Below are 15283 nucleotides of genomic sequence, written 5' to 3'. Positions count from 1 at the left end.
AATAATAATAATTAACCGTGTGCAGTTCAACTAGGTCCACCTTAACAACTACCAATATTTTTCATAGGCTAAATTTAAGAAATTTCCTCTTTATGTCCAGTAATTTACATCATAACCCTATTTTGTATCATCTTGCTTTATCACAAATGCAGTTGCTTTATCATAAGAGGGGAAGGAGAATTCGAACTAGTGACCTCCGCTTCATTAGGCACGATTCCAGCCAATTGAACTACTTCTTAAGGACAATGCGGTTGCCTGCTATGACCTAAAAATAGCTTTTAATACAAATGTTAATTAATTAGCACAAAGCTTTTCAGAACTTTTTTATTTATTTAATTCAGTATATTAAATTATAATCTAGTGAGCATGTGAGAATTATGTGCTCAAAAGATAGATATTAATTTTATAAACCGAATAAGAAAAAGTTCTTAAAACTCAATGTAGAAGACAATTTTGTTCACATTTATTAATTATCAAACAAAATAAAATAAACAAAAAATAATAATTTTTTATTAATCCTGCAAACTTCCATAGATCTTACCGATGTGATAATTACTTTTCTACTTTTCTTGGTAGTGAGATGATCATGCTACACGGCTTCTCTTCTTATTGGGTGCAACCGTTGAAATGGACTGACAACTGAAAAGCCTAGCCGGTCCTAGATCAGCTACCCTATAAAATGGGTTTCTTATTCAATCCCGGTGAATTTGAACCGAATCCATCAATTATACTTGTACAAATGTGCAATAAACTAAAACCGAAATTTTATTGCCTAACCTCACCTTGGACAATTAGGTAATTTTTCAATTACCTAATTGTCTGGGTAGGTAATTGGAAAATTCAATATTTATTTAAGCAACTAGATTTCACATAGATTCTCTCATAATAATTGTCCAAATTGATTGAGCACGTAATTATTGTGGATTTCCATGCAAGTTGTAACCTTTTGGGTTCTTTGGGCTAAATCTTTTGCAACAAGCCCAATACAGTCAGCAGTAGTAATGAGATGGGTCCATGCTTCCTAAGATCAAGAAGGCCCAGAGAGAACTTTCAACACCATGTAGCCTCCCAAACAGGCCTGCCACCTTATTCAAAGTCTTGGCCCCAATTGAGAGCCCTACGGCTCCCAGAAATAAATGTTTAAATCATTAATTCTTTCAATAATTTAAGGGCCTGCTTGTATTGCTTTTGAGGAATTAAAAAGTGTTTTTAACATTCAAAAATTTCGTTTAAAGAATAATGTATTTATTTGGTAAAAAAATTAAAAGTGTTTTTAAGAGTCCGAAAATCCCTAAAATTGTCAAAAAAATACTTTTGACAAAAACTTAAAAATAAAGCAATCTCAAACAGGTTCTAAAATGCTTTTAAATAATATTTTAACAGTTTTCTCGCATGTGAAATATTAAATATTGTTATTATGATATTGTATTAAATTATTAATTATCTCAAAAACTTAAGTAATAAATTTAACATTTAATAAATATTGTAAAAAATACCGAAAATAGTCTTTAATTGGTTTAATTTGTTAGAGAAAAGGTGGTGAAAGTTTTGATGGTACAAGGAGAAGAGTACAAATTAGCACAATATATTAACTACAAGCAAAGTTTGCATTTTGAAAAGAGTATCACTACTCTTTACACTCATTTCACACCGGTACATATGACATATTTTAAGTAGCTAACATTAAAATACATCACATTAGCCGGCATAAAATAGGTGTAATAAATGTGTGAATTGTAGTGTAGCGTTACTCTTTTGGGAAAAAAAAAACTTCTGGAGCATTGCATAGCGTCCACTGCTGGTCTGTATATTTACACAAGTAAGATACCACAAAAACTGCTCAAAAGGAGAGAGAAGGGACAGAAGTTGACTCATTATGTTCATTGTGCATTTTCACCCTTGCTTTTTTCATCTTCCAGTTCAGGATGATCGACACTAAGATCACGATCAGCATTGGAAGGAATGATCCTAGCCTGCCATATACGTTGCTGAGAGAATTAACAGAATTGTTTGCCCACCATTCATAACCCAATGAAAAGAATAAGAAGGGGATTGGGAAAATGGAGGCACAAAAAATAACCTTGTCCATATGCATTTGGCTCTGCTCATTTAAAGGCTGAAATGAGTCTTGGAGATGTGGAGCATTATGAGCAGATTCTGGAATAAAACTTTTGAACTTATCAAGCAAATCTGGATGGCCATCAAAAAGTATGGTAACCTGAAAAGTGATAAAACAAAACCATTAAATTCTAGTAAAGCAAAAGATGCACAGCAACAAACAGAGCATCAAATGTATTTACCTCACTATAGATCTCGTTTATGCCCTTGTGCTCCTTCCTGTAGCTATCCAAAATGTCTAGGAATGCTTTATAAACAGGTACATCATTTTGAAAGCGTTCCTGTAGGAACAAAATTCATCATTAAATCACTAGGAACCAACATTAGCAGTTGGAACTCAACAGAAAAACAACATTAATTTCCACCTTTATCTTCTTCTCAAAGCTGATAGCTTCTTCCAAATCAGCCTGTAGGAACAAAATTCACCATTAAATCACTAGGAACCAACATTAGCAGTTGGAACTCAATAGAAAAACAACATTAATTTCCACCTTTATCTTGTTCTCAAAGGTGATAGCTTCTTCAGATTCAGCCGTCTGATTTGGTGGAGGAGCTTTGTCGTCGTCCTCAAGGATTATCTCATATCCCTTTGGTATGAAGGTGTTAAACCCAGAAATCAAGTTGTTATGCCCTTTAAATAGTTTCTTCACTGTTGCTATGACATGATGAGTACCAACCCTGCAAGAGGCAAAAACAATGGCATAATCTGTTAGCTGTTGGTAGATGCAACGCTCCATTAATCAAAGACATGAAAACTTCACAGGTGCAATGCGTCTACATTTGAGCCTTAAAATCTCGCATGAGCTTAAGAAACACGTCATATTTTTCCCTCTGGTATCGAAACTCGGCCTTCACTTTCTTGAGATAGTTTAAGGCATCAAAGGTTGTCAGTTTCAGCGAGGTACCTCCTCCTCCTCCTCCTTCACCACCTGGGATATGGGATTGCCCATCGCTTCACATCCAGAAAATAATTACAAATTTGAACAGTATTAGAATAACCATGATCATCCCAAATTATTAATAGCTAGAGGCTAGAGAATAATTTTTACCATACATACAACATATTCATGCTCTGTGCTCTGTATGAGGGCACAAAATGTTATGATTTTCTGCTGATGCATGGTCAATTTCAACAGAACAATAATTTTCGAAAAAATTTTATCCCAAACAACATCAAAGTTTCCATTTTTTTCAATTAACTTAAAAAAGTCTCCAACTTTTCCTCGAAATAATATCCGTTAGAACAAGCAGAACCCATTACAGAATCAACTAATGGAAGAAAACCCAATGAACTGAATCAGATTACGACCCCCATTTCGAATAAATTCAGCAAGTACCAATGGTGCAAGAATCACAAAGAAAAAAACATTAAAGGTGGAGATACAAACTACATCATAACCACCAACTGACCAACATGACAAAGTACGCTAATCTAGACCCACCCCGGCATGAAATAGTTTCTAGCAACCCAAACTAAACTTAAGGATTCAAATAAATTCTTGAGGGAAAAAGAAAGATAGAAAGAGAAGGAAACTTACGAGCCCCCACGCCCACCCGAAGAACCAAACGGCCGCTTGAATTGAGAAGAGTCAGTGTAAACGTCATCTCCGAACCTCTTCATCCCCACAAAACGCAAACAAAGTAATCCACCACGCAATCACAAATCACCAAAAAGAAAAGGAGCAATTTTTCGATATTCCGAGGGGGAAAAAAGAAATATCGCTTCTCGTCTGGGGGGAGACAATTGAAAGGTAGCCGTAGCACAGGTGCTTTATCGCCTACAAAGAAGAAACCAAGAAGAAGAAATCAACGGAGGGTGGGCTCATCGTGTTAAGTTGTGTAGTGGCGGCACTATTCTCAGGAGTCAGAACAGATTTGCAGGTTGAAGTGGCCGAGCGAATTCAAAATGACTTCGGAAGTTTTTTATATATATATTTTTTTTGTCAAAGAAATGACTTCGCAAGTTGGTTCGCTCTGAAAGGAATAGTCCACATGTTACCTTTCTGAGAACTAAGCTGTGACAATTGGAATAATGCTCCTCATAAACTAATAAAAAATTGTTAATATCTCTTCAAATATGAAAATACTTTTAATAAAATAAAAAAATTCTAAAAAAATAAACTAAAACTAAAGATTAAAAAAAAAAAACAAAATGAGAAGAAAACCTAAGCGTGCATAAAATCAAGGCAATTCTACTCTTCATGCTCATAAAATCAAGTGGCCCCCATGGGAGTGGTTGGACCAATTCTTCATTTGGTTAAGAGGAGTGGAATAATATTTTTAGTTTCTTTTTTGTTGGTCTTGGGACGATTATAGAGTATATTGTCCTAATTAAAATTTTGAAGAAATTATCAATTATGTCATAGTTTGAGAAAGTAAGTATCATTCTGGGTTTGATCTGAATTTATGGAGTTACATTGTCTAAGGGTCTTTGAGATGGCAATAGATTTACCATCGTTATCACCTATAGAAGTGAAAATGCGGTTTTTATTAACTGCCTTCTAACCGCTAACCATTTTAACTGCTAACCGCCTAGTTGTTAGCGGTTAGTGGGGTTTTTAAAACCGCTAATTGATATATATATATATATATATATTACTTAAGGTAAAACTACGTAGTTTTACACTTCTATATATTCATCTATTTCTCTAACCCTAAACCTATTTTCTAAATCACTTGACACTCCGCCTCTGCCTCTCACGCTCAAGCTGTCACTCGTCGCTCGCTGTCTCTCTTTGCCAACTCGCCTCGCCGTCTCTCGTCGCTCTCTTGGTTCGGAACCGTCCTCACCTTGTCATCTTTGATCTCAACTATACTCTTTGGCCCTTATACTGGAATCAATCTTCTCACCCCTTTCCCACCTTGTGCTCGCTGGTTTGAAAACGGAGACTAGCATGGTGTGCATCGGTTTTTCCCTCCGACAGTCCGTTGATGCTCAGCAGGGCGATTTGCAATTTTGTGTATTTTGGTGAAAGAAATGGGGCGTTTGGTTGCCAGCTCAATTTTATATATTTTGGTGAAAAAAAGGATTAGCGGTTTCCGAATGCGGTTAGTATAACCGCAACCGTCCTTTTTACCTCTAGTTGCAGTAGTGTTGAGTTTGACATCTCACTTAATTGCTTTATCTGAACTGATTCTGAACTTGAATTTTGACTATTCTTCGAGCTTGGATTCAAAAAAGTCTCATATGCCCGGGCTTTGCAAATGAAAATCAGTATTGAAAAGAAAACGAAAACAAAAAATTCATCTTTGAATGAAAGCTAGGTTTAATTAATTTAGATGCTTCGGATGTGAATTTATAGATTAAACAAAAAGAAAAAATTACAATAAAATTTTGATGATGCGGTAGATTTTATTCCTGCTTTGAAGTTCTACATATGATGACAAAACAATACTACATGTTGCATGGGAACTAGTAAGTCTCTGGTCTCCTTTGGAGACTCACCAAGGAGTAGTAAGCCCCATTGGACCCCTTGGCTATCCAAGATGAATGGGTGCTTAACCGGTGCGCCACCACCACGCTAGTCCTCCCCACCATCAGTGGCGGATCCAGACAATTTATATTGGGGGTGCTGTTAAAATTTTGTTAGTGTTCTAAAAAAATTTTTTACCCTAAAAATTTAGTAATTTACACAATATATGCATCACATATATATATATAAGTTCATAAATATGTGCTCAAATTGATATATTAGAAATGTAATATGTCGGCACTATATCAAAAAGACAGAAATACCAAAAAAAAAAAAAAAGTATCTAGAACTGCACTTTACGTTCTCTTAGAAGTACAAAATCATCAAATATCGAATTTAAATCAAAGCTCTCAGCAATTTCCCTTTCAATATAGAGAAATAAACTATTTGCAAGAAAATCATCTTCAATTTTGTTGCAAAGTCGTGTTTTAACAATTTTCATTACTGAAAATGCTAGTTCGGTAATTACTAAGATATATTCTTCTTTTAATTTGATCAAAGCCTAAAGAGGCTAAACAATATCATAACAAAAAATGTCCCCAAGAGGTAGCTCAATCAACTGGGACCACACTTAATGAAGTGGAGGTCACTAGTTCGAATCCCTCCCCCCTCTTGTGCGGACATATTAAAAAAAAAAAAAAAATCATAACAAAAATATAACACTTCCAGAATAAAAAAAGTAAGCTGATTCTTACACCCTAAAACACAAAAATCTATACTTTGCAGTTCATGACCACCCATGAAATGATAAAAAAAAAAAAAAATACAAAACTCTACTTCTCTCCCAGTTGTGTTCACCATCAGTCTCCTAGCAGCAACTTGTATTCATATATATATATATATGAAGGTTTTATTATTGAGTTCTTCTTCTACTAACTATTTCTTCTTATTTTCTTGGTGTGCATATAAGGTCAGAGCGCCAACATGCAAGTGGCCACAAAGCAGGGAAAAGGAAAATTTTTTAAAAAAAAATCGTTGCACCCCCAAACACCAACGTGGCTCCGCCACTGCCCACCATCACGCGCTCCAGCGCTTCCTGCACTACCCTCTCCGACTGACTATCAAGCTGCACTCCTCTGTCCCCACACAACGTGTCGTACCCCTGGCCTCCTTCAGGCCCACGATGAAATCGTGAGCGTTGGCTAGTGTGGCAGCCTCAACGATCTCTGTTTCATCCACCTTATCGGACGCTCCATAGGCAATGTTCTGTCTTATGGTGCCAGCGAGACGTGTTGGCTCTTGGCCAACAAGCGCAATGTGCTTCCTTAGCGACCTAAGGTGGAACGACCTTATATCTCGACCGTCGATTTTAACCGCGCCTTTGAGTGGCCAGTGGGTCATAGAATCTCTCAATTAACCCTACGATGGTTGATTTTCCGGACCCACTTTGACCCACCAACGCTGTTGATTTCCCCGCTTCGATGTTGATCGAGAAGCCTTTGAAGATCATCACATCAGGCCTAGCTGGGTATGCAAAATCGACGTCACGAAGTTCTATGCGGCCTGTTATCTTCTCTGGCTGGTAACCTTCTGGGTCGTCGGGCTAAATTCTTGTGTAGCTGTCCACCACAGCAAAGACCGACCCAACTGCATCTGAGCCCTTGGCAAGGTCCGAGGTCATGCTTCCAACATCGGCAATGACACGGCCCGTGGGCCGGGCATGTATGTGTTTTTTTTTCTAATTATGTATGTTAAAGACAAATATTGCGAGCATGAGAGAGAGACCCTCGACCATAAACCCAATTGTTGAGACTTGAGAATACGAACTTGAAAGCAGGGTTGGGGTAATAAAGCCCAAACTACAAAGGCCAATACAAAGATGCATGGTAGACCTGGCCATGGCCATCTAGAGGGATCTTAGATAGTTCAGCCAGCCGAATTAGGACACTCTCCCATTCAAATATCTCCGGTTAGTTATATTGAAAGGTATTTTTGTTCCATAAAAAAGTAAAAAGACAAAAATACTTATAGAATATAATTAATTGAATATTTTTCAATTTATTTAAACAGTAGAGAATTCTATTCCAGGCCATGTCAACATAATGCATGGATACATGGAGAACGACAAGATTGCGAGTCTGCGACACATAGGACAACTGTTCTGCGATTTCATCCCAACCGCCTCGCAATTCCACGTAGAGAATTTGGCTGCGTCCATAACTTACCAATCAGTCGTAATTATGTGCCACACTTGGTCAAGGCCGTGATTTGGCGCCACGTCTAATTAATGTCATACCCCCTTTCCAATGAATGACACTTGACCAAGGTCGTACCCGTTAGTGCACTCCACGCAAGAAGATAATATACTACCATTCCAAGTAAGTTCACATAACCCATATTGATCACATGCACAACCTCAGCTCTTTACTTTAGTTATTTACCCTATTTCTTTGTTATTTTAAACATTGAAAAGTTCTCTGACCGATAAACCCTAACAAGTTTCTTATTGTTTCTATGCATTTTATAGGTTTTCGCAGGTCGAATCTTACTGAGCAATCAAATATATCATCGCTATGTATGTTTCTTTTACTCAGTTTAAACTACTAATGATAGTACGTATCATGTAGTCTCAATGAACACTTCAAAAAATCTGACGACCTACAACTCAAGTAGCTAGCAAAATAGACATATCTTAACCAATTATGGATTTATAGCAGCCCACGATTAATGGTCTCTATGTCATTAATCATAATGTTGTCATGATGTAATTGACATTTATGATAAATGAATTGCTTATCTTGTGATCTTGTACAATTTGCAATGGTTATGTAAACTTCAAGATGCGGGAATCCCCGAAACAATGCACACTTGGTAATTTAAATATTGTATATATGCTTATTTTTCTTTGTCCAAGAGTACTGCATGTGACTGATGTTGCTAAAATGGCCCTATTTTAGCGCACACCAGTTTATTTTATGCATTAATTATTAACTGATTAGAATACTTTAAATTAATTGCAGCCACTTATTAATTAGAACACTCAATGGAGAAGAGTACAAAAGGTGGATGAAAATCCATAGCCAGCTAGCACACTAAATTAAATAGATGCAAACTTTGCATTTTGCAATCTTAAGCATGCCTTTTACTCTCGGCCTATATACATTTACACAGAAAAGATAGATAATTACTACAAAGAATTATTTAAAGCTTAAGCAACCCGTAGTGCCATAATGTTCCGAGTTTCATCAACCTTTTCTGTTTTTTTCATCGCAACTTAGAAGTTAGTTGAGTGGCCAGATTGCTCCTCGCGGTTGGTCTCCGGTCTCCTTTGGAGACTAACTAGCGAGTAGTAAGCTCCATTGGGCCCCTTGGCTATCAAAGATGAGTGGGTCCCCTTCTCCACGATCCTCCCTTTGTCCAACACAGCAATCATATCACAGTTTTGTATGGTGCTCAGCCTGTGCGCCACCACCACGCTAGTCCTCCCCACCATCACGCGCTCCAGCGCGTCCTGCACTACCTTCTCCGACTGACTATCAAGCGCGCTGGTCGCCTCGTCCAGCAATAGCACCGACGGGTTTTTCAATATGGCACGTGCTATTGCAATACGTTGCTTCTGTCCCCCTGATAGTTGCACTCCTCTGTCCCCACACCACGTGTCATACCCCTCCTTTAGGCCCGCGATGAAATCGTGAGCGTTTGCTAGTGTGGCAGCCTCAATGATCTCTGTTTCATCCACCTTATCGGACGCTCCATAGGAAATGTTCTGTCTAATGGTGCCAGCAAAAAGTGTTGGTTCTTGGCTAACAAGCGCAATGTGCTTCCTTAGCGACCTAAGCTGGAACGACCTTATATCTCGACCGTCGATTTTAACCGTCCCTTTGAGTGGATCATAGAATCTCTCAATTAACCCTATGATGGTTGATTTTCCGGACCCACTTTGTCCCACCAACGCCGTTGATTTTCCCGCTTCTATGTTGATCGAGAAGCCTCTGAAGATCATCACATCAGGCCTAGCTGGGTATGCAAACTCAACGTCACGAAGCTCTACGCGGCCTGTTATCTTCCCTGGCTGGTAACCTTCTGGATCATCGGGCTCAATTTTGGTGTACCTATCCAAAACAGCAAAGACTGAGCCGACCGCATCTGAGCCCTTGGCAAGGTCGGAGGTCATGCTTCCAGCATCGGCAATGACACGGCCCGTGCTCACCAAGACCATAAAGGTCTCAAAAAGAGCTTTCGCTGAGATGTAACCTTTGGAGATAAGCTTGCCACCGTACCAGAAGTCTAAAGCCCAGGTGACAGTTGTGAGGCTTTGGGAAAAGCCGAGCCCAATTCCTGCGTACCATGATTGTTTAATGCTCTCTTGGCGTGGGCCTTCTTGGGCCTTTTCAAGCATTTTCAGGATTCGGTCTTGGGAAGAGAAGGCCGTGACAGTTCGAAGGTTGGTAACAGCTTCGGCAGCGAGCTTGCTGCTTTCGTCTTGTGCTTTGATGGCCTTACTGGACATGTTTCTGAGTAGGACACGCCTAGTGTAGAAGCACACAATGATGATCGGCTGGACGGCTATCATGACAATGGCGAGCCTCCATGCAATGACCAACCCCAAAGTGCACGCTACAATTACTGCTGAGAAGGTTTGTACAATGAGGGCCATTCTGTCACCCACCAAGGATCTCACCTGCAAAGTGGTTCTACTTAATTTGTAAGCTGACATATTCATGCAAAACATAATGTTTTTTCCGGCACATCAAATTGCAATGCATGGGTTTAATTAAGCATTAATCCTCCCCAAATTTAACTAAATTTTTATCCCTAACTCATAAAATTTTAGTTCCGCTCATGTACGTAGTGACACAAATATATTTTAAGGAAATTTTTTAAAACGGGGGGCCATATTATGCCCCCTTGATTCCCTCCAAGAAAGATCGAGACTACTAGAGTTGTATATATATGTCAGTCTATCTACTATTATAGGTCCAGTAAATCCTCAGCTAGAGCCAGCTTATTAATTGATTAAGATACTGATGAGGGTGAGTCTGGTGAGTATCTTAGTTTGGGCCGTGATTCTAAGCACGCGGGTGTGCTAAGCATGCCAGGCTATTTTTTAATATTAAAAAAAAAAAAAAAAATTGCCGGCGTGCATGTGTTTAAATTCACCCCTCTTAGTTTAATGTTTCCTTTTGTGGACGCAGGTCTATGTTGCTACATTCTTTGACCTCAGCACTAGAATAAGGTTCTATTGTAATCCCCTATATGGATCCAAATAGAAGAAGTCAAATTAGTAATATCTGATCATTTTAAAATTTCTGTGAAAACTACAGTTGAACTTACTTAAGGCAATAGCTAGCAATTGGTTTCAATGAATAGGTGGTCCTTGGCTTCATCGATTTATATGAATACTTTTGATTACCAAATAATTTTTATAATTATGTAGAAATTAATTAAGGAGTACGTACCACATTGGCATCTTTGGCGAGTCTAGAGCAAATGGAACCACTTGAATTCTCATCCTGATCAAACCACCCAACTTCAAAAGTGAGTATCTTGGAAAGCATTCTCTCTCTTATCCTTTTGGTCAAGTATTCTCCCATGTATGCAAAATTATAATGCTGGATGATATTAATGAGTAGAGAGAACACAGCCAGCCCTAGGAAACAGAGCGAATATATCATTGTCTTGTCCTTAATCTCATCATGGCTTTTCAAGAAATAAACGGATATCATGGACCCCATTGCAAAAGCATACACTGGCTGAACCGCACCAAACAGCACAGCACCCAAACACCCTAAGCATGCCTGCTTCCACTCTGGGAGATTCAAAGCTAACAATCTCCGAAATGATGGCACTGGAAACTTCTTATCTTCTACGCCATCCTCCTCGGCAAATGAAACCCGGCTTGGCCCTACTGAGTTGGCAGAACTTGACCTGCTCACTATAGACAGCCTGCGACTGCTCGTATTGTTGATGTCCGTGTTTGATATGGAAGATGAATTCGCATAATTGGCTTCTTCTGGGCCTTTATGTTTCTCTGTCTGTTGAAGACGGACAAGGGAAGTGTAAAGACCGCCTTCGTTTTGGATCAACTCGTCGTGAGAGCCTGTCTCCATGATTTGGCCATTTTGGACAACGGCAATCAGGTCCGCATTTCGAATGGTTGACAAGCGGTGAGCAATGACAATGGTGGTGCGGCCAACTGCGGCCTTGTCGAGGGCTTCCTGGACGACACGTTCGGATTCTGAGTCTAGCGCGCTTGTAGCCTCGTCTAGGAGGAGAATTCTCGGTTTCTTGATTATTGCTTTCGCAATGGCGATCCTCTGCTTCTGTCCCCCCGACATTTGAACACCTCTCTCGCCAACCTATTTGGACATAATTCGCTAACATTATTAATTAATCAAACAAAAAGGTCAACCTATATTTTGACTTTCAAAATGGATTGAGATTCTTGGAATGTCCAAATTTCATCCAATTGTAAGCTATCCTCATTCCTCCAAAACATTTGTTAGATCCTAATCTCATCTTTAGTTTATCGAATCATGCAAAGATTTACTTTTGAAAATGTTTAAATGTTACGGTTATTATATGATGGTTGATGTGACAATGCCATTCGCCTTTGAATTAGTCATTATTTTAAGAATATATATATATTTTAAAAGTTGATGGGCATTGTCACATCAACTTGATGAGATGAGTGCAATAGTATAATATGTAACATTTTTTATTGCGTAATGTTATAGTAAGACAAAATGCTACATAATCAAATAAAATAAATGTAAAATGAGAGTGTAGTATGTAGCATTAGTCTAAATTAAATTAAAAAAAGAAAAAAAAAAGTACTCCAATGATGAAACTATAATCTAATACAATTTACAGTGACCAAAATCATATTTTGAGCTAAAATCATGCCATGCAATTATCTTTTAGTTCGAATTAGTAAAAAGGTTGTTGGGAAGACATATCTTCATGTCAAAAGAAAGTCCCCAGCCCCATGGCGGCCAATGCATGTACTTTATAGAGTAACCGGATACATTCCTACCCTCTCAATATTTCACAATTGGAGGAACTACCCGCCGCTTTATTCAATGTTTCAACTGGTCCGGCCGACACAGAAGGGAAAGTACAAATTTACTTCTGACAAGGATGTGAATAATAAAATATTTTACGGCACAAAATGGGACTACTGTATATAGTCCACATGGAGAAAGTGAGAGAGACATATGTATGTAGATGATGATTATCCAAAGAATCTTTGAGATGATATCTGTGATTAGGTGGAAGAAATTAACATGAATGTATATATATAGTTGACTGTTGAAAGGGACAAGAAGGAAACAGACCTGGGTATCGTATCCCTGGGGAAGCTGACAAATGAAATTATGAGCATTAGAAGCTTTGCCAGCCTCAATAACCTCTTCCATGGTAGCATCCTCCTTTCCGAAAAGTATGTTCTCTGTAATGGTGGTTGCAAACAGTGCAGGCTCTTGGCTCACCAAACCCATCTGCGATCTTACCCACTTGAGCTGCAACTTGTCAATGGCAACCCCATCGAGAAGTATCTCTCCCGCAAGTGGGTCATAGAATCTTTGCAACAGTGATATCACTGTGGATTTTCCTGACCCACTCCCGCCCACCAAGGCCACGGTCTTTCCTGCTGGAATCTCCAGGCAGAAATCTTTAAAGATAATGCTCTCAGGTCTTGACGGGTACGCGAATTCTACGTGTTTGAATTCCACGTTGCCTGAAACATGTTCCAAAATTTCACCTTCCATGCTGTCGGAATCAATCTTGGGGACTCTTTTTATCACTTCCATTATTCGGTCTCCGGCTGAAATTGCTTCGGAGAAGTACTTCAAGTTGGATAAACCTGCACCTAACGATCTGTTCAACGTACACGAACATGAAAAACAAAGTGTTAGCACTTAGCTAGTATTAAATTAGTTAATTAATAATAAAAAAAAAGGAATAAAGTTACCCATTTTAGGATTTTTTTTTTTTTAAATGCAAAAAGTACAAAAGATCAAATTAATTGATCGAGCAAAGAAAGGGCATATATGCTTACAATCCACCAACGGCAATGGCAGCGCCAACAACGAAAACAGTGCCACCGCGGGCTCCATGGTACATGACCAGTCTGCTACCGTAATAACACATGAAAGACCAAATAGCAAAAACGACACCGTTGCTTCCGATGGCCAAGCCTTTAGCCAAGCCCTGCCTCAGCCCCAGCTTCACCGACCCTTGCAGTGCTACAGAGAACGTTGAAATTGTCTTGCTTTCCCCAACAAAGGCATATACGGTTCTGATGGACGATATTGCCTGCTCCGCTATTGTACCCGCCTGATTATACTCTTCCCTGATCTTCCTCGCCAGGCCCATTAGGGTCCTCCCGTACATCAAACCAGGAATCACCAAAAGCACAATAAATGGAAACCCCACAATAGCTAGCCTCCATAGCAATAGGAACGCTGCTATATAGCTTCCGATGAACATCGAAGCATTCATCAAAAAATTTGGTACCTGATATATATTCGAAGCTAAAATCATTCAGTATTCATTATTATTCTTAAAAAATTTAGTGGTTTAAATTACTGTTTTTGAATATGTTTAAAATTAAATCAAGGACCTTTTCGCTTATAACATCTTGGATAACGAGGCTATCGTTAGAGACACTCGTTATAACCTCCGATGTGCTTGTCACATGCAAATCAAAGTAACCCACATCTTGCCGTAGCACTGCCTTCAAATATGTGGCTCTCATTCTTGTGGCCTGTCTCTCGCCAGTTCTGGTCCAACAATACCCCTCTGGAAAAAGAAAAAAAAAAAAAAAAACAAGTAATAATTACCATTTAATGTTTGATAAGTTCTGGAAAAAAAAAAAAAAAAAAGCAAACAATAATAACAAAGGAAACAAACCCACCTAGGAAACAAGCTACGAATGACCCACAAGCCAAGTACATTAGAGCCACTGAATTCTGTCACCCACAAAACCAAACCCAATTAGCTTTTGCTTGTGTTGAGTGCGTAGGTGTTTGTGTTTGTGTTTGTGTGTGAGAGAGAAAGAGGTAGGGCGTATGGAGGGAGAGATACCTTGTTGATACTCTGCGTAAAACTCTCGGTTAACGAACTTGATGCATCGCCGATATTGTTCATCAACTTGCTACTGATGTACAACACCAGCGGCGTTGAGAACCCATCACCAACGGACCCAAGGATCCCAAGAGCCATCAAACACAGGTCTACACCATCCGCGTGCATGAATATGGAGCGTATAGAGCCCTTACTCTTCTTCATGACCACACTGTTTTTTTCCTGTCCCATTTTCCCACTCTTTCACGGGAAACAAACAGTAGTAAGATTCCCAGACCACTTACGGCGGTTGCTCTGCCCCTTATCGATCTGTTTCGAGAAGGGTGTCTCCCTTACATTCCCGGTAAGGAAGCAAATTAATAGGGTGTTGTATTTATAGGTGCGTGTGTATGAGGGAAAAGCCAGAATTGGTGAAACAAGAGGTGGTCAGAAAATTAATCACATGTGGACGTGTCTAGTGTTATTAAAAATAAAACTTGATGAGTGAGAGGATCGCGGTTGACTTTAATGCTCTCTGTAACAAAAGCGTCATTAATGACGATAAGTGGCTCTCTATATGACCCACTACCAAAGCCTCTCTTTAAAATATTTGCAATGTGTTCGATACCGGAATATGTGGTGGGGTTACGGACCCAGCCGGTGTTTTTTTTTGGATTTTCCTTTAA

The 15283-nt window shown here is 39.0% G+C and overlaps 2 protein-coding genes across 2 annotated transcripts; both read right to left on the bottom strand.

Annotated features, from left to right (window-relative positions):
• Nucleotides 1-1682: 1682 nt before the first annotated feature.
• Nucleotides 1683-4000, bottom strand: LOC132181354 (paired amphipathic helix protein Sin3-like 2). Its single transcript, XM_059594536.1, has 7 exons — nt 3657-4000; nt 2897-3070; nt 2610-2796; nt 2484-2525; nt 2301-2399; nt 2081-2218; nt 1683-1973 (listed from the first exon to the last, which is right to left on the bottom strand). Exons 1-7 carry the CDS (start codon nt 3737-3739, stop codon nt 1881-1883), a joined length of 816 nt encoding a protein of 271 aa, XP_059450519.1. The 5' UTR covers nt 3740-4000; the 3' UTR covers nt 1683-1880.
• A 4558-nt stretch (nt 4001-8558) lies between these two features.
• LOC132181353 (ABC transporter B family member 15-like) lies at nt 8559-14946 on the bottom strand. The gene is made up of 7 exons (XM_059594535.1): nt 14619-14946; nt 14449-14503; nt 14155-14333; nt 13591-14048; nt 12869-13409; nt 10991-11890; nt 8559-10212 (listed from the first exon to the last, which is right to left on the bottom strand). Exons 1-7 carry the CDS (start codon nt 14847-14849, stop codon nt 8806-8808), a joined length of 3771 nt encoding a protein of 1256 aa, XP_059450518.1. The 5' UTR covers nt 14850-14946; the 3' UTR covers nt 8559-8805.
• Nucleotides 14947-15283: the final 337 nt, after the last annotated feature.

The sequence above is a fragment of the Corylus avellana genome, chromosome ca5, assembly GCF_901000735.1.
Source record: "Corylus avellana chromosome ca5, CavTom2PMs-1.0".
Classification (NCBI taxonomy): Eukaryota; Viridiplantae; Streptophyta; class Magnoliopsida; order Fagales; family Betulaceae; genus Corylus; species Corylus avellana.
This window is presented reverse-complemented; position numbering and strand designations above follow the sequence as displayed.